Source organism: Gorilla gorilla, chromosome 7 (genome assembly GCF_029281585.2).
Source record: "Gorilla gorilla gorilla isolate KB3781 chromosome 7, NHGRI_mGorGor1-v2.1_pri, whole genome shotgun sequence".
Classification (NCBI taxonomy): Eukaryota; Metazoa; Chordata; class Mammalia; order Primates; family Hominidae; genus Gorilla; species Gorilla gorilla.
This window is the reverse complement of record NC_073231.2, coordinates 23003336-23028663: the sequence shown is the minus strand read 5'-3', so window position 1 is coordinate 23028663 and position 25328 is coordinate 23003336. Positions and strand designations below refer to the sequence as shown.

General features: G+C 40.7%; 1 protein-coding gene across 15 annotated transcripts in view; it reads left to right on the top strand.

Annotated features, from left to right (window-relative positions):
• Positions 1-25328, top strand: part of PSD3 (pleckstrin and Sec7 domain containing 3) — a 547860-nt gene that overhangs the window by 244905 nt on the left and 277627 nt on the right. Inside the window, exon 2 of one of the 15 annotated variants that reach the window (XM_055349513.2) lies at positions 1518-1752. The exons of 13 other annotated variants lie outside the window; for them this stretch is intronic. In XM_055349513.2, coding sequence (XP_055205488.1) covers positions 1715-1752 — 38 coding nt within the window. In that variant the 5' untranslated portion in view covers positions 1518-1714. Of the gene's footprint in view, positions 1-1517; positions 1753-19843; positions 19996-25328 lie in introns of those variants that run through there. One more of the 15 variants, XM_055349515.2, reaches the window with a different exon arrangement.

The following is a 25328-nucleotide window of genomic DNA, read 5'->3' as shown; positions in this document are numbered from 1 at the left end:
CTCAGCCTCCCGAATAGCTGGGACTACAGGCGCCTGCCACCGCACCTGGCTAATTTTTTTGTATTTTTAGTAGAGATGGGGTTTCACCGTGTTAGCCAGGATGGTCTCGATCACCTGACCTCGTGATCCGCCCACCTCGGCCTCCCAAAGAGAGCAATAACTCTTGCTACTGGGTTCCTCTAATACTACTGATGGTTTTATTTTTTTATTAACAGCTATAGCAAAGGCAGCCTTTTTGAGTGGCATATTGACTGTGGAAAAAATAACATGGAAAATGAATTTCTCTTTATAAAAGAATGATATGAAAATGTATGGGTTTTTGCTCAAGGAAAGTCCATGCCTGGTTCCATGTGTTCTGGCAAGAGGGAACTTCCGAGGAAGGCTTCTTCTGTACCTTAACATTGCATGAGGCTTCATTTAATCAGTGCATTCATCCCTGATAGATGTTTGTCTAAAACCTTTGCTGAAGAGCTCTTCTTCACTGAATATTAATAGTCTGTATACTAGTAAAGCCATACAATTTTTTTTTTTTTTTAGACGGAGTCTCGCTCTGTCGCCCAGGCTGGAGTGCAGTGGCGCTATCTCGGCTCACTGCAAGCTCCGCATCCCGGGTTCACGCCATCCTCCTGCCTCAGCCTCCCGAGTAGCTGGGACTACAGGTGCCTCCCACCACGCCCGGCTAATTTTTTGTATTTTTAGTAGACACGGGGTTTCACCGTGTTAGCCAGGATGGTCTCAATCTCCTGACCTCGTGATCCGCCCGCCTCGGACTCCCCGAGTGCTGGGATTACAGGCGTGAGCCACCGCGCCCGGCCAATGCCGTACAATTTTGTGATAGCTATTTATCTTAAATTATCCAGATTGCTCTCAGAGAGAACCAAAATTGTTTTTCCCATGTAAATCCCTTATGAGAGCATTTTTATGTCCTACTTCTAAGTAGTCTCTACAGCGCAAAAGGGTTATAAAATGCCATGTAGACTTTGGAACTGTGCAGGCTTCAGCTGCCTTGGGTTTATGGGAATTCACATAGTGATGTCGCACAGAGTAGCTGTGGCTTTGGTCTAAGCTGCTCTGGCTGTGGGCCAAATGCTAGTTGGTGTAATCCTCAGTCAGCAGACGCGAGGCTCATTATGGACCCAGCAGTAGGTACTTTTTGCTTCTTGGTATTCCAAGACTTTGGAAATCCTGGTTAACATGGGAAGATGGTGAGGTCTTACTGGGTTTTTGGCCTTGGAAACAGCAGAGGAGGGCGATCCACTGCCTTTCTGCTCCTGTGACACGTGGGCAGGGTTTCTGGCAGCTCTTCCTTACCTACCTCTCCACTGGTGTGAAGTATTCTGTTTAGAAATAGAGTAGGTTTTATATCAGAGGTCTAGTTTTTTTTAAAGCCTTTAATGAAGGGATTAGGGTCCCTTTACTAGCTAATGTGTTTAGATTCATTTTGTCATCCTCATGTGTTCAGGGCCTCTCCCCCAGGTGGAATGGTGTAGAAGAATCTTTCTATTCCTGTCTTTCAGAGACTTCCTGAAGATGGTTCATTCATGTTAGCGCCAGATGAAGGTCTCTTGAAATCTCAAAGAATTTTGGCTATCTTCATTATACTTGAGTCGCCTAGGCATGACTGGTTGATACTAGCTGGGCACAGCCCAGAGAAGCCCACACATTCACCAGCGTCCTGCCTCTTACCCACTTCAAACAATGCCTGCTCTTCCACATGGGACCTAGAGAGCCCCGTCTGCTCTCTCCATGCTAGTGAGTGTTTAAATTCTGTGTGTGTGTGTGTGTGTGCTTAAATAGCAGACACTCTTAAACATAAAGTATTACTAAGAACTTTCAGTTTTATCAGCTATTTGAAAGTAGAGCTGCTTTGTTGAGAGCCTGAATGGGAGCTGCTGAGCTCCACTCTCTGGGCCTCCGCAGCAGTCCCAAGGTGCTGCTTTTTAGTGGGCTGCCCTCCCTAAGAATACGCAACAGACTTTTTTTCCACGCAGTGCCTGAGCATGCATGAATATTGGCATACACACTAGCCAGCCATAACAAACACAGCAGTCTGCTAAGCCATCCAATTAGCGTGGTTACTACCTAGCTGCCTTAGGCCTGAGTTGTCAATGCTGGCCGCAGGCTTAGTAGGTGGTTTAGGTTGTAAACTTGATTTTTACCCAACTGAAATCATGGGACTTTCTTCTGCTTTCTATCCTCTACTTAGGTTCTTGTTTTAGTACTTTTAAAATAGAGCATAATATTCTAATAACCTTACCAAGTGTAGTAGACTGTAGTAGAATTTTAGAGGGGCAAGGTACCTTCGTCTCTCTCGAGACACACACACGCACACACACAGACACACACACACAGATGAATGTACTGATCTCGAGGAAGTAAGACAACTTGCCCAATGTCACACCATTAATAGTGAAATTGGAACTAGAATTCCCTTTATATATTCTGTATTCCAGAATATTATCATCATGTGCCTCTCCAATCTGACCGCTGTCTGTGAATCTGCTGTCCCACATGGGCCTGACAGACCTCTCCCAGAGAGGCAGGATAAGCTGTAATTCAGGGTGTGGTCTCTGAAGTCAGACTGCCTGGATACACATTCCAGCTCTGCCACTGGCCTACCCTGTTATGGGAAACCTAGCACATGTGCCTTGTTTTCCTCATGTGCCAGGTGGACATACTAATAATACCTACTTCGCAGGATTGTTGTGAAGATTAAATGTGTTAATGCCTGTAAACGTCTCAGACCAACCTGGAACATCGGAAGTGCTTAGTACACACTAACTATCGTTTTTGTCTGAATGCTTTGAATGACAGTGGGGACAAATTAAAGCTGATGATAGATCCCACTGAAATGTTTTTCTCAGCCTGAGTAGACCAACTAGGGTTCATTTAAGGACAGCAGAATGTCTGTACCAACCCTAGCAACCCCCTTCAGGTCATCTTTGGGAGGCCAGCACGTTCATCACAAGTGTTTGAGACATTTTGGTTTAATGCATCCCCCACAACGTTCCCACCTATTACTCAGAGTGATTGAGGGTTTGAGGCTTAGCTGCTGAGAATGATGTGGGGGGGACATTTGCAGGTGGGTGGTAGTTCTCATTAAGCTCTTGTGGCTTTATTCACTTGGCATTCACATTCCTTTGATTTACTGTGGAGTGATTTTGCTCAAGACCTAGAGAACAACAGGATCAGCATTAGGATTCTTAAAGGTCCATGGAATGACTACTTTCCACTAAGCACAAGCCAGTATTTTGTTCCTCCATGTAATAATGTAAGTTATTATGTACAATTCAACAGTTTGTGGGAGGGGAGAAGTTTTTATGGAAGGGTGGCACTGTCTGTCTCTGTGAATGATGTGGGTGAGATAACCACAAAGTATTGCTAAGTAACTACCACATTTGTCAGTCCAGTGCCATCGACTGTGTGGGAGGCAGGGAAGACACAGTGGAGCTAATTTGTGTCATCCCTGTGTCATGGGAGAGTTACAGCCAAGCCCAAGTCTTGCTTTGCGTGATGAGTAAGATACTTGGAGGAGAACTCTGATCTTACTTGAGTTCCACGTTGAGTTGACTTACAGTGGTGATGCTGGTGGTGAGTGGTGTGTTCTAGAACTACTGGAGCTGCAAAACCTTCTGAGGAAACGTGTTTTTCTCTGGGTGAGTAAACCTGGTTCCTGCTTACATTTGCAGAAGTGTTTCTCCTTAAAGTAGGCCGCCTCTGACTGCTCGGAACCATCATTCCCCTTGGCTTTGCTGCAGCAAACAGACTCCACCTTTAAAGAGCTGAGGAGTTGTAGGAGGAAAAGCAAATGGGAGGTGTTCTGATGTCGCAAGAGATGCCAGGGAAATTCACCTTTTGACAATAGATCTTTTACGAGGCAAACTTGGCCCCACTGTTTTTGGTGTTTATCCTGTTTCATGCTTAAGAAAATATTTTCCTATAAAAACATAGAAACATTCAGCTGAGTTTGTGTCTAAAAGTTCGATGGAGAAAATTTGGACTTGAAATGTCTCTTCTGTCCATGCTCTATATTGGTAATGCCAGAAACTGATGAACTCACCACATTTACACTTGTAAATGGTATGTCTGTGCTCAAGTTAGGATCCTGGGAAGCAATTGCGGCTCTTCTGGGTAAGATGAGCTGCAGCAGCCTGGCTGTTTGGGAGAGAGCTGAGTGCAGGAAGTAGTGTTTTAGCTTTAGTTCCCTTTTTAAAGGCCTCTCCCTTCTGCTTTTTTTAAAGTTGGTTTTGAGTTGTCTGTCATCCCATTTGTATGATAAGCCTTTTCCTCAGGCTTTTCATCTATAGGATATTCAGAGACCAATTAAGATGATTGAGAAACAAATAAGACCTAGTGGCAAAACCTTTTCAAATGCAGTTTACTAGCTTGTGAGCCACTGAAGTCTTACTTTTTTCTTGAACATTATTATTATTATTATTATTATTTATTTATTTATTTATTTTTTGAGATGGAGTCTCGCTCTGTCACCCAGGCTGGAGTGCAGTGGCGCTATCTCGGCTCACTGCAAGCTCCGCCTCCTGGGTTCACGCCATTCTCCTGCCTCAGCCTCCCGAGAAGCTGGGACTACAAGTGCCCGCCACCACGCCCGGCTAATTTTTTGTATTTTTAGTAGAGATGGGGTTTCACCATGTGAACCAGGATGGTCTTGAGCTCCTGACCTCATGATCCGCCCGCCTCGGCCTCCCAAAGTGCTGGGATTACAGGCATGAGCCACTGCACTTAGCCGGAACATTATTTTTAAAAACAGAACTTTGGTTTGCACATACTCAGTTGTCCCAACTTCATTTATTTATTTTTTAAAGAGGACAGGATACATTTACTGAATAATATTTAGATTTATGAAGCACAGAAATGCTTTTGTAAAGCAGAAGACACAAAGGAGGGTCAGACGATTTCCTTTCATGGAAACCCGTTTTGTTCACTTGCCAAGCGTGGTGAGGCATTGCTGACCTTTAGGTAATTTTTCGTACTTAATGTTTCTTGATCACATAAAGCCATCACTCTACGTGAAATCAGAACTGAAGCGCTACTGTCATTGGCAGAATATTGTTTTAGAAATTAAAAGTCCCGCTCAGGGTTGTAAGGTGAATACAGGTATGAGCTGTGTCTGATGGCATTATATGATTTCACAAATTATTAATGAGTTAAGCCATATGATTCATTTGATCAATGAGATAACTTAAAACCTTTCATAATTATGCTCTTTAGTAGAGAAATTGGAGAGCTGTGTCTGTACACGACAGGTATTTACAACAGTGCTCTATCATTTCATGCCAGAGTGACTTTCCCCTTACCTACTAGCCGTCTGCCTGATAGACAACATGGCATCTTCAAGATCAAACAAATCATGGGTCTGATTGAGATTAGTGAACAGCCATCCTTGTTCTTAATTCAAGTGGAGAATTACTTGAACATCCCAGAGATGACTAGTGCTTTTATTTTTTTTAATATGTTTAAATTTTAATTAAATATATAGGGATTGGGTCTTGTCATCTTGCCCAGGCTGGTTTGGAACTCCTGGGCTCAAGTGATTCTCCTGTTTCAGCCTCCCAAAGTGCTGAGATTACAGACGGAGCCACCATGCCTGGCCTAGAGTACTTTTAGAGTTTAGTCTCATTTCAATTACTATGTACATTTATCATCTTTTGCCAGTTAGTATTAAAACATCAAGAACTAAATGGTTTGACCTAAAACCTCCAATTAATCCCAGTTACCTATGAGGATTACACTATTAGAACAGAGAGCAGAAGCATGATTAGTTTCTTTTAGAGCCCCCTCTGATTTTTATTGAACTTGCTCCTACTCCTCTTGAGCTTGGCGTATGCACAGGAATGTTTATTTTACCCGTTTTAAGTGATGTTTACTTGGAAGCGTTTGAGTAGTTTATAAATACATGGTGTCATAGTATTGGCTTGTGTCAGGAAGACTTGCTTACCACAAAGCAGTGAAGTCTCAGTGGAGAACTGGCCCCTGGTCTACAGAGTGACCCAGAGCTGGGTCATGGCTGGTTCAAGAGCGTCTCACATTCGCTGTCTATCTTATACTGTCTGAATCTTGAGTTTTTGCATGTGATAAGCCGTCCACTTTTTGGGAATATATATGCTGTCTCTGTCACTGCTATCTGGGATTCAGTTTCTAGTTTCTGGCCATAGCTCCTCACTCCTACCTTGTAGGCCCCTTGCTCAGTCCCTTTCTCTCCTTCTGGATGTTTAGTTAAAAGCCTTGCCATCAGATGAAACCGGAAACAAAACTTGATTTGAGCAAGATCTGCGTGTGTATTTAAAAAAAAAAAAAACCTAAGAAAATTGAATTTTTTTTAGAAGCAAAGTACAGTCAGCCCTTGCTATCTGTGAGTTCCACATCCAGTTAAAACAACTGTGGATCAGAAATATTGGCGGGGTCAGGGGAGGATGGTTGCCTCTGCCCTAAACATGCACAGACTTTTTTTTTCTTGTCATTATTTCCTAAACAAGGCAGAAAAACAATTATTGTCATAGCATTTGCATTGTATTCAGTATTATAAGTAATCTAGAGATGTTTTGAAGTATACCATAGGGTGTGTGTAGGCTATATGCAAATACTACACCATTTTATATAAAGGTCTGGAGCGTCCATAAATTGTGGTATTCAGAAAGGACCCTGGAACTAATCCCTCATGGATACGGCGGGACAAATGTATATATTCACTGAAAACAACTTGAAAAGCCCAAAGAAGCAAATAAATCTATTAGTCCACTATTAAAAAATTAGTATTGTTACCATTTTAGTATTCATATATGCATTTCCAACCTCTGTGTGTTTGTGTTTGAGTTTGCATGTGCACAGATAAATAAAATCCACATAAGTTAATATCCTTTTGGTATTCTATGGTGTAAAGGTATCTGGTTTATTTAAAATAACTGATTCCAAGAATATGTCGCAGGAACCATTGATGATATTTGAGATAATTGTAGGGAACACCTGAGCATGTTTGATTTTTAATAATTATATTTTTATCCTATGTGTATTTGAAATTCTAACTACCGCATCATACGTTGAGTTCAGGATTACGGTTACTTTGAAAGTCCATTAAATGCAGGAGTCTCCAGCATCTTTTCAGCATCTCACTCAGGTGATTTCGCTAGGTCTCCAGTATTCAGCATGTCAGCAATTTGGTCAGCTCTACCTTCAAAATACATTCATATCTCAACTGTGTTACCACTCTGAATGCTACTGTCATTCAAGTGATCCAAGTGAGCACGGTTTATTCCCATATCTTTGCAACTAACGCCCTGCTTTAGTCTTTTCTCAATTTGTTGACGTATCTCAGAGTCAAAGCCAGAGCCTTTACCACGACCTACAAGTCCGTACACGATCCCCCCCGCCATCTACACCGCGTACACCGCTCTGTGGCCTCATCTCCTCCCACTCTTCTTGCTCACTCTGCTTCAGTTGCATTGGCCTCTTTGGCCATTTCTGAGCACGCCGGGCATGCTTCCACCTCGGGGCCTTTGCCTTTGCTTTTCTTTCTCCTTGAAGTGTTCATCCCCAGAGCCCTGCTCTCCCACTTCACATTTTTAATGATTCTCTTCTGTTGGGCACTTCCCTGGCTGCCTTTGCTAAAATTATAACTCTTTTCCTCTCAAGGTTTCATATTCTCCTTGCCTGCTTCCCCACGGCCCCTTGGCTGTATTACCAACATACTACGTATTTTACTTATCACCTCTCTGTCCTCTAAAATGTAAGTTCCACGAGGGCAGGGATTTTTGTCTTGTTTTGGTCACTCCTCAATCTAGAAAAGTTCCTGGCATGTAGTAGGCACTCAATAAATACTTGTTGGAAGACTAAGTTAAATAAAAATCATGACCTAACTTAATAATAGTAAATCAATACATGAGGTATAAGGATCTGTAAAAGTCAAAAAGGTGATGAATAATGCGTGAAAAACACTGATATGTTGTAAGTTTGTTTCTTTTGTGGTCTTATTATAATTATCACTGCAGTAAATACCCTTAAGTATTTTTTGGGTTTATTTATGATTCTTTTCTTAAAATGAATGCTTAGACATATAATTGATGGTTCTTAGGATATGCATATTTTAAGAGTTGTTAGACCTAGTCCATATATATCAGATTGTACTCCTGCCTTTAATGTACGAGTGCCTATATTTCTTCGCATACTTGACTGTCCTTTGTCTAAGTGCTTTTTTATCTTAACCAATTTAATGGCTGAAAAAGCTATCTGAATACCTTAACTTGTATGTCTTTGACATGGATGAGCTTTATTTCCACATGTCTAATTCTTATCTGCTTATCCTTTTTTTACGAATTGCTTGCTCACGTCTGTTTTGGTCTAGACTCTGGTTGCAGTGGACTGTAAACCCACTTGAATTAAATGTATTGGATGGATGTCACAGGCGTTGGGTTTATATCCAAGAACAGGATGCAAGGAACAGTGAGACCTCCCAGACACAAGAACTGAAGGGTCTGCTTCTCTCTGCCATCTCTACTCTCCCTTTTTTTCATGGCGTCTGTGTTCCCCTATATAACTCTTCATTCTACCTGGCTTCGGTGTGCTGTGCCACTTAGTTCAGCCCCTAGTTTATGTGACCTTTCAGTTCACGTACCCAGTCATAGTTGAAGTGCATGGGTATCCGCGGCCCAGATTTCTAGGGTGAGCAGTCTGTTGGATCAGTTTGATCAGCTGGTCACTCCTGTTCCAGTCAGCTGAGGTCAGCATAGAGAGCTGAGGCTCTTGGGGCCTGTTGCCAGGGGCTGTGGATGAATCGACTCCTCTAGCCCTGACACAAGGACGCAGTGATTAGAATGCTCAGTACAGTGTATTTTGCCGATTTTTTGATTTGTTGTATTAATCTTTCTCTTATGAGTACCCAAAAGTCCTTTCCATTTGAAGGATAGTATTGCCTTTTGTATAATGGGTGGTTTTCTATCCATTTATCATGTTAATTTTGGTTAGTGGTGTTGCCATGTAATCAAGGCTCAATTAAATCATGATTTCTGCTAGTTACTAGGTTAGAAATACCTTCTTTATGAGAAAATTATACATTCAAATATATTTTCTTCAAGTTCTCTACATTCTTATCTTTCATGTGCTCTTTGAATTGGATTACATTTTAGAGGGATTAGTGAGAGAAACATCTTTACAATGTTTATTGCGGGAGCATAGTGTTTATTTAATTGTAATTCACTTCTCTTAGCAAAATTTTGTACTTTCCTTATTTTAGTTTTCTTAAGTTTATTCCTAGCTACTTCATAAATTTTATTCTTGGTAGAATTTTTTTCAGTTATGTTTTCTAACTGGTCCCTCATGATTTATTAAAGCTATTGTTTTTATATTTTTGTAACTGACTATCTTACTAGTTGTAATTTTTTGCTTAATACTTTTGGGCTTTACATGTCAACAGTTATATGCAAGTAATTATTTTATTTCTACCTTTTTCTATTTTTTCTTTCATTTCTTTTTCTCAATTTATTTTGCTAGATCTTTTAAAATGAGGATAATAATTGTAATGGCAGGTAGTACATGTCTTACACTGTTGTATTTTTTAGTGATAATTATTCTGACTAGATAACTAAATGCTGTCTAGATAACTGGAATGCTCTGGTAACTTACACAGCAAATACAGGAAATGAAACTAGTGGAAAACTCATTTTAACGCCAAAGATTTTCTCCACTGGCTTGTCTTGGAGCCTGAAAATTTCATTCATTTATCAGTCTTTCTGGTGAAAGCATTGCCTCCACAAAGTTCCTGTTAAAATGCATGAATGTATTATATCTGCTAAGATGGCATGTCACGTATTTAGTTATCTGATTATTTTCTAATAAATGGTACTGGCCTATTGGGAAATTGCAAGATGGACCTCAAGCAAACGGAAAAGTGTTTTGATGGTGCTGTCAGTGTGAGCCTTCATAATGAAGCAGCTGCTCACCTCCAGCTTCATCTTCTGCCTGCTTTGTGTTCTTCACACTGTCTCACCTCCATCCCATAAGCTTCAACCTGAGTGAATGTCGCTTGCTTTTTAAAATATGTCTTGTTCTCTTGCCTGGGGCTTTCCTGCTCCTGGTCCTCAGTGTCAGTTTCACTGTCACTTTCTCCAGGAAGGCTGATGTCCTTAGACTAGGGTATGTGTTCTATTGGATTGCTCCTTTAAAGTAACATTTTAAATCTTTAAAAATAACACTTTAATCTTTAACATAGTTGTTTTTTAAAAATCATCTCTCATGGCTGCTCAATTATAACCTCAAACTGCCATGCCAGAGAGCATATCTGCCTTGTTTACTGATATGGTTTGGCTGTGTCCCCACCCAAATCTCATCTTTAATTGTAGTTCCCATAATCCCCATGTGTCGTGGGGGGCACCTGGTGGGAGGTAATTGAATCATGCGAGCTGTGGTGTTCTAGTGATAATGAATCGGTCTCACCAGGTCTGATGGTTTTATAAAGGGCAGTTCCCCTGCACCTGCTCTTTTTCCTGCCACCATGTAAGACATGCCTTTGCTCCTCCTCTGCCTTCCACCATGATGAGGAGGCCTCTCCAGCCATGTGGAAGTGTGAGCCCACTAAATGGCTTTCCTTTATAAATTGCCCAGTCTTGGGTGTGTCTTTATTAGTGCTGTGAGAATGGACTAATATGTTGACCATTATGTCTGACACACAATAGTCACTCAGTGTTTCCTAAGTTAACAGTTAGAAGGGGGTTGGAGGGTAATGCTTGACATGTTATTGGTGAACTTGAGCAACCACAGTGAGCTGTACTGATTGGCAGAAGTAGTGGCGTAGGGAAGTTGGAGTTGAAAGGAGTATGGCCAATAGCCTGTGCCCAAAACTTTTGAGTTTTATCCTGATGTGAATCTGTGCAGAACTGAAGGAAAAGCCTGCCTTCTGTTTACTGGAGTTGTGCACAGTTTTGAGGAATTTGAAAAAAAAGCAGTTTTATACATAGATGACCTCTGCTCAACCTTGGACGTGAAGCAAGATATAACCCTATACTTTATACTTTTATCCTTTAATTTCCTTACTCTTTAGGGTTGCAGTGATACATCCACTGGGCTTTTACAGCATCTAAAATGGCAGGCTGGCTCATAAAGTATGAGAACTCCACCTATAATAAAGACCATATTTCAAGAGCTAGAGTGAAAAAGGCAGTAGGAGGAAAACACAGGAATGTACATAAAAGTATTTGGTGCTGTTTTGTTGGCAACAGAAAGGAAGGTTTTTGCTTTTGTGAGCCTGGATGGTTCCAGTTTATGAAAGTGTTTTCAGAAGTGAATACAAAGACATTGTTTCAACTTTTCTCAAGTTATAGTAAACTTACCTTTCTTCCCATACTTTTTCTATTTTTTTTGTTATATTTATTCTGTTACTATAAATTACACACTGAACTCAGAACTGAATATGAATAGCAAGACCAAATACATTTTTGGCGATTTTCTATAGCTTATTTATTTGCAACATGTCTTCATGAGGGAACCTGTTTGATGTCGTGTTTGTTTGTTTATTTTATTTCATTTATTTATTTTTTGAGATGGAGTCTCACTTTGTTGCCCAGGCTGGAGTGCAATGGTGCGATCTCAGCTTACTGCAACTTCCGCCTCCCAGGTTCAAGCAATTCTCCTTCCTCAGCCTCCTGACTAGCTGGGACTATAGGCGCCCGCCACCACTCCTGGCTAATTTTTGTATTTTTAGTAGAGACTGGGTTTCACCATGTTGGCCAGGCTGCTCTGAAACTCCGGACCTCAGGTGATCTGCCTGCCTCGGCCTCCCAAAGTGCTGGGATTACAGGCGTGAGCCACGGCATCTGGCCTGATGTCATGTTGAACTGAGGGTTGACCTTGGAGAACTGGAGGTAAAAATACGGTGATCAAACTGATTTTATGTGAAATTACTATATGACTAATAAAATTAAGCAAGTTGAGACTGCTAATCCTGGCACATTGAGTTATGTAGTACTATACTAAAGTTTACAGCCATTCTAGAGCTGCAGAAGGGTGTGTATTTAATACTTTCACTTTACAGATGAGGAAGCTGAGATGTTAAGTGACTTGATTGAGATCATGCAGGCGTTTAGCTTCAGAGCCAGATTAATAGTAGCTGCCCTATTTTATGCACTTAGTCAGGTGCACTCCTACCACATTTTATAGATGGGCAAACTGAGGCACAGAATTCAAGTAACTTGCCCGACTTCACACAGCTAGCAAATGTCAGAGTCGGGATTTGAACCAAGGTGGTCGGCGTCACAAGTCCTTGCTTTTAACCTCTAAGTTATTTTGCCTCTACCTGGCTTTCTGGATTGGCAATCCATTATTCTCTGCCCTTAACAATGTTGCCACCTAGAATGAATGGTTTCAGGGAAGCTCCTTCCCCAGTAAATGGCTCTTGTAGGTATTTTCCATAGCTGAAAATGGTATTGGCCTTTCCCCAGGATGCTCTGTTCTCATAGATGGTTTAGGTTGAAAGAATCCAGTCTGTGATTAGAGAACACTGAAAGGGGAAGCAGATACCTCCATGCCTACACTGCAGTGGGAGCAGTGCAGCCAAAGGACAGCTACACCTTCCGAAGGGGTGGAGTTCGGGTTATGCTGCAGTCTTTTTATCTCCTTTCGTGACCATGTTATTCTTTAGGTAACTCATTTTTAAAACAAGTTTGCCCAAAAGCCAGCAAATGAAAGTGATTGATTGGATAACCAAAGTGTACTTTGATACCTGATATCTGTTCCTCTGCTTTGAATGACAGAAGATAATTTCTGTTGTTCTTTTAGACAAGTTGCATTATGCCTGTGTTCTGTGTCCTCCTGGGAAATGTCTAAAAGAGATGCCCAGAAGTTTTGGTGTATAAAACTTGTTGTAAGGCAAGAGTCACCCACAATGAGTCTGGTTTAGGTGTGGTCTATTGGAGTTTAATTGGGAACACCAAATACAACTTGAGCGCATTTCAGCAACAGCACTTGTAGGACCTAAAGGCTTTAATGTAGCAAGGTCCTTGGAGCTTGAGGACTCAGTGGGATCTGGAGGCTATTTCATTCAGTAGAAAGTTACTGGCTGGGTGCAGTGGCTCACACCTGTAATCCCAGCATTTTGGGAGACCAAGGCGGATGGATCACTTGAGGACAGTAGTTCAAGACCAGCCTGACCAACATGGTAAAACCATGCAGGAGTTGTGGCACATGCCTGTAGTCCCAGCTACTCGGGAGGCTGACACAGGAGAATTGCTTGAACCCAGGAAGCAGAGGTTACAGTGAGCTGAGATTGTACCACTGCACTCCAGGCTGGCTGACAAAGCAAGACTCCATCTCAAAAAAATAAAGCTGTGAAATGGTTGTCTTTTAAAAATGTCTTTTTACAAAATTGTAATAAAAATTCTCTCAAACGGTAGAGTATCCTTTAATTCATCTCATGTATTTTATTTCAAGACAGTTAAAGAAGTGCCCTATTAGAGGCTTAGCAACAGTGCTACAAGATTGTGAAGTCATGGTTGTCAAGGGTTTCCATAGGCTTCATAGAGGCATCTGATTTGAGCCTTGCAGGAGGAGTAGATGTGTATGCTAGAAGGGAGAGGACACCTGAAGCTAAGGAAACAATAACATGAGCCAAAGACCACACAGTGTACAAGGGAAAAATTTAGTGGGAAATGAGGCTCAAGACTTGGTCAGCCAAACGCAGCAAATCTGGAACACCATGCTAGGGCGTTGATGGACAGGATTCTATAGGCACTAGAATGTTTTAGATAAAGGGAATGACATCCATTCTAATTGCTGGGGAACTATGGAAGAATTTGGATGTATCTCAAGATTCTTGGGTTACTAGATAACCTTAAAACTTTCTCCCTTGTGTGTGTGTTTTTTAATGAGTTTTTAGTTTTTCTATGTTATAGAGAACATACTTTTCAAATTCTAAATGTTAGATAATTTGCCCCTTTTTAAAAAAATTTTCTTGGAGACAGGGTCTCTCTCACTGTTGCCCAGGCTGTACAGTGGCATGATCACAGCTTACCACAGCCTGTACCTTCAGTTGATCCACCTGTCTCAGCCTTGTTAGCAGCTGAGACCATAGGCACATGCCACCATGCCCAACTAATTTTTAAGTTTTCAGTATTTTTTTTTTAATGGAGTCTCACTCTGTTGCCCAGGCTGGAGTGCAGTATCAGCAACCTCAGTTCACTGCAATCTCTGCCTCCCAGGCTCAAGCCATCCGCCCACCTCAGCCTCAGTAACTGAATTTTATATTTTTATTTTTAGTAAAGACAGGGTTTCACCATGTTGGCCAGCCTGATCTTGAACTCATGGCCTCATGTGATCTGCTTGCCTCAGCCTCCCAAAGTGCTGGGATTACAGGTATGTGCCCTGACGCCCAGTTTTTTGTTTGCTTGTTTATAGTAGAGACAGGGTTTTGCCGTGTTGGCCAGGCTGATCTCAAACTTCTGGCCTCATGTGATCTGCTTGCCTCAGCCTCCCAAAATGCTGGGATTTCAGGCATGAGCCACCATGCCCAGCCCCAGCTAACTTTTATATTTCTTTGTATTGATTGATTGATTGGTAGAGATGGGAGTCCACCATGTTGCCCAGGCTGGTCTTGAACTCCCGGGCTCGAGCAGTCTGCCTGCCTTGGCCTCCCAGGGTGCTGGGATTACAGACATGAGCCACCATGCCTGGCCAATAGTTTGACTTTTCATCGTAAAAAATACCTTTTGTCAAGAGAATTTAAAAAAAAATTGTGAGTAAGATGGCTTTCTTGTATCGAAGCTTGAATGTGGTCACTTGGTTGTTGCTGTAATGTATAAATAAACTTGAGTCTTGAATGTTTGTGGGTATTTCCCATTACTAATAAGGAGGTACAACAAAGCCTTCAATGGAAGAACCAGAAACTATAAAACTAAAGTCATTTTTTGGATGGATTTTTGGCTGCTTTTTATAGTTGGCTTAGGAGAAAAAGTAGAAAGCTGGAGTATGAGGATGATATGTTTCCTCTGGCAAATCTGTGACATGGAAATTACCATGAGCCAAGGAGCCAGAGGACGTAGCTTGTAGCTCTGCTGCCTGCAACTTTTAATTATGCAATTCAGGGAATAGCTCGTTAACCTCATCTTTTTGTAAAAAAAAAATATATATATATATATATATGTATAATATATATGTATATATAAATTGTCTACCTTACATGGAGTTTATGAGACCCAAATGATTTAAGTGTTGTGAAATACTAGCTTTTGCTTCTTTTTTTTTTTTTTTAATCTGCTTCCTTCCTAAAAGTCTGGCTTATCTTTGCGTTGCTTAAAGGTTGGCTAAAGGCACTGTGATTCACCAAGGTGTTCAAGTGAGAAACCTTGAAGTCTACCTTGAGTCCTCCCTCTTCTTCATCTCTCATATATAATTGGCCTCAAATTCAACCAGTTTTACTTTTTTACTCACAATCCTGCTCCATCCACTCTGTATTGATTACTTTACATGGAATCCTTCTCATCTGTCACCTCGACCCTTGCAGGAGTCTGCTAACTGGACCCACCCCCATCTTCAGTCTCACCCTCTTAAAAAACACTCTCATAGCGCTTACTTGCCAGATACTGCTTTAAGCACTTTATAAATTCCAATTCATTTAATCTGTCTATTTAATCCAGTCACCTTCCATAATACCACCTAGTTACCACTCTTAAATCTGGCCATTTTTCTTACCCACTTAAAGTCTTTTCCTAGCTCCCTTGCCTAAGCATTCCATGCCCCTCTCTGACTGCCCCATCTTCGCACCCTGTAGTCTAGTGACATTGGCTCTTGCACTGCTTTGGACAAGCCATGCAGTCTTACACGTCTCTGTCTTCTATGACCTATCCCTGGTGCTGGGAAAACTTTTCTTTCCTTTCTCTCCACCTGGTAAATGCCACATTTTGGTTCAGGGTTGTGTGTGATGTAACCTTTTCCCATTGAAGCACTAGTTGCTCCGTTATTTCTGTCTTGCATATAGTTATCTGTGCAGAGTTTGTCTTCATGCTCTGGACTATGAAGTTCTGGGTATAGGGAGCTGTATTTTGCTCTTTATTCATATGGTGCCCAGCAGGAGGTGTGGATGCATGCTTGGTAACTGATATCAGTGAGAGAACTTTGTTTTCCTCTTAAGCTGCTGCTCTTAACTGTGACATTAATATTGGTACGAAACAATGTCAGAACCATCATACCATTCATATCACTTTGGTATGAGCTGATACTACTATCATACCATTCATATCACTTTGGTGTGAGCTGATACTATTATCATACCATTGATATCACTTTGGTATGAGCTGATACTAATTATATTATAGCACTTAAGGCCCAGGACTTACAGTACATTTGAAAGGTAGAAAGTACACTGCCTCTGGCTTTAGAAATATTCATCTCAGTGTTGAGTACAAAATGAAAATTGATCCTGGGTGTGTGTAGCCATAATTAGATTTTTAAAAATCAAAAACAAAACCTTCAAGCTTTTCCAAAGGGCCTTTGCCAAACTTATGGAGGCTGACATGCATTCTTCAAACTTCAAAGATAACACAGTAGATGTTCCAAAATCAACTGTAGGTAATATGACTCTTTCCTTCTTTGATGGTAACATTTCAATTTATATTCCCAAGGGAAAGGTACAAAAGATCTTGAGGAATAATCTTATTTACATCACAGGGAATATAAGGTAATAATAAAGTAATAAGATGTGCTGTTTGATGAGCCATATAGTAAGTTGGACTAGGCAAGTTAGAAGGGAAATTGCTACTGATACAATTCTCTTTGGGTCCGGTTCTTGTAGAGAGTAGTGTAATTGTAATAGGATTCTCCAGAGAAATTGAATCAATAGGAGCTATCTATCTATCATGAGATTCATTATAGGGAATTGGTTCACGTGATTACGGAGGCCAAGAAGTCCCACAATTGGCCATCTGCAAGCTGGAGACCCAGGGAAGCCTCTGATGTTGTTGGAAGGCCTGAGCGACAGAGAGCTGATAATTCAGATTGTAGTCTGAGTATGAAAGCCTGAGAACCAGGAGCTCTGAGGGCAGAAAAGAGCCATGTCCCAGTTTAGCAGTCAGGAAGAGATTGAATTCAGACTTTGTCTACCCTTTTGTTCATTTAGGCCTTTGGGCTTTGGATGATAACCACCTACATTGGGGAGGACCATCCACTTTACTCAGTCCACCACTCAAACACTCATCTCTTCTAGAAGCAGCCTCACAAACACACCCAGAAACAATGTTTAACCAGGTGTCTAGATATCCTGTGGCCCAGTCAAGTTGACACATAAAATTAACCATCCCAGGACCTTTTTGCTGTAGGGGGAAATACGGAAGAACTTGATTCTGATCAAATGAAGAGACTGTGAATCGACTACGTAGATCCCTGTGGGATGTGCTGATTTTGCTAATGCTTTTAAAGCCAGCAATGAGTTGCGTGTGGAGGTTAGGGAAGAGATCAGATTTTCACAGGTTGTTCTCAGTCCATTGAAAATATTGATCAGTTAAAACAGTAATGTTCAAAGTATGAATCATAATTTCTTAAATCATCCTCTCTTTTGAGCTGGGACTGGAAAAAGAAGAAATCATCTTCATTCAAAATATTGAAACCCTCTGAGTTAATTTGTACCAGTGAATAGGATTCTCTTCCCCTCAACACTCATATCCCTAATTGTTATTTATCCTCTAATAAAATACAAGGTAGTTACGGTGAGGATGCTTATAGCCAGTGGACACTGAATTCCTAGTTAGACCATTTGTGATTCTCAAACCGGGTTGCACCCCAGAACCTGTGAATCTGACTCTTGGGGGTGGTACCTGGCAGTGTGTGTTTTTAACAAGCTTCCCAGGTGACTCTTACAGACATTGAATTTGGAGAGTCTGGTGGTCTTCACAACTGACAACTCTAAAAACCTACTGGTGCAGTAGTTTTCTAAATTTGTTTAGAACTTAGGATGCTTTTTGAAATATAACTAACTTTTGGGTTCTCAAACTTTAGGTCTGAGATGGGACTGGAAAAGTTGCCTCTAACAATTTCCCATGTAGTTCTAATACACACATAATTTTCAGGGACTACACTAGTATATTGTAGTATTGCAGAAAGGCAGGGTTTTTCAAATTCTGTTTAGGTACAAAATGATTCATAGTCAAATAAATCTGAGAAATGCTGGAAAGTTAAAACATTGTATGTGTGTATTTTTTTATAGCTTTGATTTTTCAGAGCCTAGAGCACACTAGGGTTTTATAGAATACTGCTTTTGGGGGACTTATGGAAAGAGGGCAATTCTTGTCCTCTTGTTTGTTCAAATACTTGACTAAAAGGACGATGCTGGACTTGGGTATGCCCTGGCATGCTGGCTGAAGTACTGTGTATTATTGATACTCTGCCTAGGGATCTAATTTGACTCTTCTAGTTATCTATATTGCAGTCAGGTATTGACAAAGCCATCTTGATCTCTGTTTTTATTCACTGCTTCCCCCAAACACTACACATTTCTTTGTAGCATTTACCATAGATAATAAAGCGTATGCCTTAGCCAGTGATAGTTGGCCCCTGAATTTATTCTGGGAATTGCGTAGAATTTAATTTTTCTATTTCTATTTTGTAAAATCAAGAATTCTGGGAAGCAGAAACCATTAAAGTCTTAAATATCTTAAGACTAATACCTAATTTTGAGTTACTAATTTTATTTAATCCTCACAGTAACCCTGTAAGGCAGGTGTTCTGATCCTTAGTATTTACAGATGAGGAAACTAAGGATGAGAAAGGTGACATAATTTAGAGCTGAGACCTGAACTTTGGTCTGCTTGAACCTCCAAATTTATCATTTCTTTTCTCTTCACGATGTTGCCTTCCTTTCAACTATATAAGGGCAGTGGAATGTTTATTGTGGAAGGTACTCTAGGACTGAAGACAGATACATGTGGTTAATTCTAACTTTATATCTAAGTATCTTTGTGTCTTTGGAAAATTGACATAGCCTGGGTCTCACTTTAAAAAAGTTATTGATTTTCTTAGAGACAGGGTCATGTCTGTCACCCAGGCTAGAGTGCAGTGGCATGATCATACCTGATTGTAGCCTCAAAGTCCTGGGCTCACGTGCTCTTCCCGCCTCAGCCTCCCAAGTAGCCAGGACTGCAGACATGTACAGATAAGCCTGGAAATTTGTTTTATTTAGGCAAGGTCTCACGGTGTTGTCCAGGCTGGTCTCGAACTCCTAGGCTTGAGCAATCCTCCCAAAGTGCAGGGATTACAGGCTTGAGCTACCATGCCTGACCTCACTTTTTCTCCACTAAGTTTATAGTGCTTTCTAGGCCGCCTTGTCAGAGTATTAGGAAACACTTGTGAACATGGAATGGGGTGTGTGTGTGTGTGTGTGTTTAAGATAAAGCACCATGTGTAATTGTAAGGAGAGAGGAGGTATGGCGTCCTCATTTTCCCAAAAACTTAGGCAAGTTTTAAATGGTATCAATGAGAGTTACATCTGCAAGTATTTTAGTTGCTATGGAGTGACTAGCATGTGACAGTACTGTGTGACAAGGTGTAGAAACGTCATCTCTTGGGTGACTTGCAGCTGGTGACATTGCAGAATTCAATGATAAGTTGCGGAATTCAGGATCTCTTGTGGCAGGACCCAGAAGCCAGTTTGATCATCAACAGGGCAGGACTTTTCATACCTCTAGTGAATAAAGGGGAGGGGAGAATTCACACCTTTGCTATTATTGCCACTTTACTTGTACTTTGTTCTTATTTTGAGTGGCTAGGGTAAAGATCTTTTAACTGATTTAAAGGATGTTTAGTTTTTATTTTATCAGCCCTAGTTCCAATGATAGGAATTCAAAATGTAAAACTTAGACTGTCTAGATGACTTGATTATAGTTGAAGGAGAAATTTTAAAGCTAGCTTGAAGAATGGTGCCAAAGTGCATTCTATTTTCTGCAGACTCCGAAGAAAGGAGTGTATCCTCTGAGGGGAAGTTCCAGACTGGCAGGTCTATTTTGGCTTCAGGTATGCTTTTCCAGTTATTGAAGTGATAAGGTTTGGTTTTTTTTTTTTTTCCTGTCTCTCCATTCTCCCTTTTCCTCCTCCTTTATAAAACCAGATTAACATTATCTATTATATGCTTTAGAAATAATATTAAAGAATGGAGCTTAAATTGAAACTTCAAGAGCTGATTGATTGGATCGGCTTGCCATTTTTGGAGTGAGCACATGTGCTGGATGGGAGTGAGGTAGTGCCGGGACCTAGGAGAAGCACAGTTAAGCAAATATTCTTGTGCTGTAAACTTTAAAATACCTGAACCTGGTCATCTGACATGTATTTTTTTATTTGAGAAGATGAGATGTACGTGGGGTTAATATACTAGGGAGGTCAGCATATTACTTTTCCGTGATGAATTTCATTCTGAAATGTCAGTGTTCTCTGAAAGTCATAAAACGTGAGTGCAAGCTGTTTTCTGAGTTCATCTCTGATATGCAGCTTCTTGAGGCAGATAGTTGGGAATTGCTTAGTGGTTCACACTGATAGCTTATGTCATTTAGGTCAGGAGGCAGAGACTGTCGCTAGGGAGATATTGGCATAGGAGGGACAGTTTGACACAGGACATCACAGCCAGGTCACAGACTTTTGCCATTTTAAGAGTTGAATTTGAGGATGATTCTACTTTATTCTTGCACCAGGTGGAGTATTGCTCTTAAGAGTATGTTTGTCCAGCTTAGGGGGTGGTGAAGGGGTACTTGGAACACACTCCAGGGGATGGACTATACTACTACTAAAGTTCTGCTATCAAGTGATGCCTGAATGATGTCCTTTGGAGAACTGGGTGGGACACAGGACAGACTTTATTTAGGGCTATGCATCATACTTCTTCTTAGGATATTTCTTTGTATCATGTACAAGACCTTCCCATGGCCCCTTCTCAACCAAAGTTTCTGTGTAGAAAAAAACCTTATTGTGTAAATCTAATAGCTTAGCAAAAGTTGGAATGCCTGTTTCACAAAGAGTGTGTTGCATGTAGAAAAGATAGAAAGTAAATAGGAAGTAAACAAAAAATTATCAAGGTGGTGAAACAAAGAAAATTTTTTTTCTTTTCTGAAGGACTTTTACGTCTTTATTGTCTTTGCTAAGGGTACTAAGGTGCATTGTGACTCTGCAGTTGGGGGCTTAGAAGTTAAAGAACTCGATTACTTGCCAGTCTTATTTTTTCTTAGGATGGAGGTTGTCCTCTAAGCAAGCCTGTGTGTGTGTGTGTGTGTGTGTGGTGTGTGCGTGTGTGTGTGGGTATTCCCTTCTCAAAATAAAACACTTGAAGTGAGAGGCTAAATTATGACTCAAAATCAAAATTATTATTTGAAGCCATGGGTATAGAAGTTTAAGAGCCACCTGGAATTGGAGCTTTGTTATTGGGGGTGTGTGTGTGTGTGTGTGTGTGTGTGTGTTGTGGGGGTCAAAATTTTGGAATTAAAATGACATCGCTATTTAATATTATCTGCAGCAATGTTTGAATTAGCTGGAATATTGTTCATTTCCATAGAAACTGGTCACAAATGAAAAACAGTTTTATTCAGTTTTGTTAGGAAAAACTCAAGAGCTTGTAATTTTGTTAGGCCTTGATTATAAATACTGGTCTTAACTAATTCACGCAAATTTCATCCAACCTGTAATTTTTTTTCATGAGTATTAGTTACCTATAATCTCAAGGTGCAGCTTTTTGGAACTTGGTATTATGTTTTTTTTGGAAAATGAAGAAGTAAAATTCTGATAATAATCTCAAATGTATTCTTAGTCTCTAATAATAGCAGTGCTTACCAAATATCATTCTCATTTTGCTACACTGAAAAATAGCATTTTAAAAGGCGTTGAGTAGAGAGAATTTCTGTAGCTTTTTGAATGGTCTTGTTTGAGGAATTGTCCATAAACCTTTAGAATTAAATGTCAAAAAAAAAAGAATTTCAAAATACCTTGTTTTGCCCAAAGCAGAAGGAATTTTTATGCCGTCATTGTTTGAATGTCATGACCTATAAATGAAAATAAACAGAATAAAATCTTGTTTTTAAACATTAAACGTTAGGCTGGGTGCAGTGACTCCACGCCTTTTATAATCTCAACATTTGGGGAGGCTGGGGTGGGAGAATTACTTAAGTCCAGGAGTTCGAGACTAGCTTGGGCAACATCATGAGCCCCCGTCTCTACAAACATTTTAAAAATTAGCTGAGCATTGTGACTCACGCCTGTGGTCCCAGTTACTCAGGAGGCTGAAGAGGGAGGATTGCCTGTGCCCAGGAGGCTAAGGCTGCAGTTCCGCCACTGCACTCCAGCCTGGGTGATAGAGCAGGATGCTGTCTCAAAAGAGAAAAGAAAACGAAAATTAAATGTTACTGAGTTTTAAGGCAACTGCATACAGCCAGACTGTTGTATTTGTGGGTTCCACATTGGCAGTTTCCACCAACTGGAGATGGAAAATAGATTTAAAAAAAAAGAAATGGTTGTATCTCTACTGAGAATGTTCGTATTTTTTTCTTGTCATCATTCCCCAAACGATAAAGTATAACAACTATTAACATAGCATTTACATTGTCTAGGTATTAAAAGTAGCTTAGGGATGACTTAAGGTATACAGCAGAGTGTATATAGGTTATATTTAAATACTGAGTGCCAGTTTATATCAGGGACTTGAACATCCATGGATTTTGGTATTTTGTAGGGGAGTGTTCTAGAACCAGTACCCCACAGATACCAAGGGATGACAGTACTAGTGAAAACAAACAACATCAAATTTTTTGAATCTAAGATACTAATGATTGGGGGATAAGTCAGTATCTTAATTTATAATATTTTATATTTTACATATTTGAAAGTATATTTTCATATATTTTCTGCTACTGCCAGAAAAGAATATGCCATTTCACTTGGAGAAAGTGGTGTTAAATACAAAACCAAGAAAAAAAAAAAAGGAAAAAAATGCCAGCAATTAACTATGGCACAGTACTTTCTCTTGGAGTTTCTAATAATTCTTAAACTTAAAGATTTTTACATACAAATGACTTTGGCGTATTCTCAATGCTTGCCTGCATAAATAATACTTTTGTCTCAGTACCTTTTATAGCATCTTTTTGAAGACACTGTAAACATCAATTAAATCAAGATGAAACCAACAGTATAATTTTGCGTTGTGCACAGGTAATAAACGTCTGACAGCCACCTGGCTGCCAGGGTTCACACTGGTTGATGCATGAGAAAACCATTCTGGCTGGGTGCGGAGGCTCACGCCTGTAAACCCAGCACTTTGGGAGGCCGAGGCTGGCAGATCACGAGGTCAGGAGATCAAGATCATCCTGGCCAACATGGTGAAACCCCATCTCTACTAAACAGACAAAAATTAGCTGGGCGTGGTGGTGGGCGCCTGTAGTCCTAGCTACTCAGGAGGCTGAGGTGGGCGAATCACCTGAACCCTGGAGGTGGAGGTTGCAGTGAGCCAAGATTGCGCCACTGCACTCCAGCCTGGGCAACAGAGTGAGACTCCATCTCAAAAAAAAAAAAAAATCCATTCTAATTTTAAAGACTTTGAAATATTAAAAAAATGTGTCTAGTAACTAATGAAATATGAATTTGTATTTACATAGTTTTGCCAAAAACAGCACTTTTGCCTTATCCCTCTGGAGGGGTTCAGGGGGAGAGTTTGGGGAGGGCTTTTTTTGTTTCTATTGAGTAGCATCTCTGGCTGCTTCTGTCCTCATCCCCTCCCTTCATGAAGGCTCATGATCTGGTTCTGAAGGATTCTTTTTGGTGATTCAAGCTGGTTTGTGCTGCCTGTTACTTTATCCTCTCTTTTAGACTCTGTCTTTTTTATTTTGCTTGAAAAATACTTGTCAAAGTATTTGTTGACTAAACTTACCCTCTGGAAAGCCCGGCTTTGTCAACAGCTATTTACCTTGTCATCTCTGCTGTAGACAATGGTGCAGTGGACAAAAAGTGTTGGATTTGGAGTTAGGAGTTCTGTCTCTGGGTACCAGTTGTTTTGATATGAACAGTCTTCAGGTAGTCTATTGCCGGGAAGTTCTCCAGTTCACTTTCTTAAGTCCTTGTGGCCTAGAGGTAGGTGCTTGTCCAGCTTACTCCACAAGTCCTCTGGATCACATCAAGGGTCTCTGATGTAACAGGCAGACATGCCCTGAATTCTGCTTGTTTACCTGTGAGCCCTGGCAGGGATGACTTTTCCCCCCAACCCACCTGCCCCCATTTATCAGTCCAAGGGGATTCCTATTTAAATTTACTCTAACAATCTGTTAGGAGATTCTGACTGTCACTAATATAAGATTATAAATGTAAAGGCCTTGTCACATTTTAGAAAGCCAGAAAATGCAATGTTTTTCTTCCCAACTGATTTTAAAGACTCTTCGTTCTTTCTTTCCTTTTTTTGATGGTTATTTGTGGGGGGGGGAGGTATGGAGAGGACATTATTCACTAAATTTATTGTCTACTGGGTCTCTTTAATTCTCAGTTTATTTGCAGAGCAGATTGTCCTGTCTTGTGCCCAATAACTGAATCTGTTCCAGCTTATGTCACTAACCTCTTTTTACCTCCAAAATGCCATGATTTCAGTCTTAAAATACCAAACACTTTGAGATCGAGTTAGATGGCAGATAACATCTAATTCACATTAAAGAACACAGCGCTCACCCTCCTCGCCTTACAGGTAGTTTGGTTCTAGGAGGCGCTAGTGTGAAATCAAAGGGCAAAGTAAGATCATGTATAGCTCCCTAAAAAAAAAAAGTAGCTCCCTACTTTAAAATATAATAAATGAAGAGAAGGAAAAACTAGTTTAAAAGCACAGGCAAAGCTTAGAAAGTGACAATGATAGTTGTCTTTCATAAAGCTAACATAGGCTGGACACGGTGGCTCACGTCTGTAATCCAAGCACTTTGGGAGGCCGAGGCGGGTGGATCACCAGAGGTCAGGAGTTTGAGACCAGCCTGGCCAACATGGCAAAACCCCTTCTCTACTAAAAATGAAAAAAATTAGCCAAGCGTAGTAGCAGGTGCCTGTAGTCCCAGCTGCTGGGGAGGCTGAGGTGGGAGAATCGCTTGAACCGGGGAGGCAGAGGTTGCAGTGAGCCGAGATCGCGCCACTGCACTCCAGCCTGGGCGACAGAGTGAGACTCCGTCTCAAAAAAACCAAAACCAAAAAAAACCTAATGCATACAATCTATTTAGTAATCATGGTTTTAGTTTTCTTAGGTTAGATATTAAGAGCTGAAGACCTTCCCCCCTTCCCCGCTGCATTCTGTCCACTTTGCTTTTGCCACTTTTTCACGTTGCTCCCCATTTGGCAACAATAAGGGA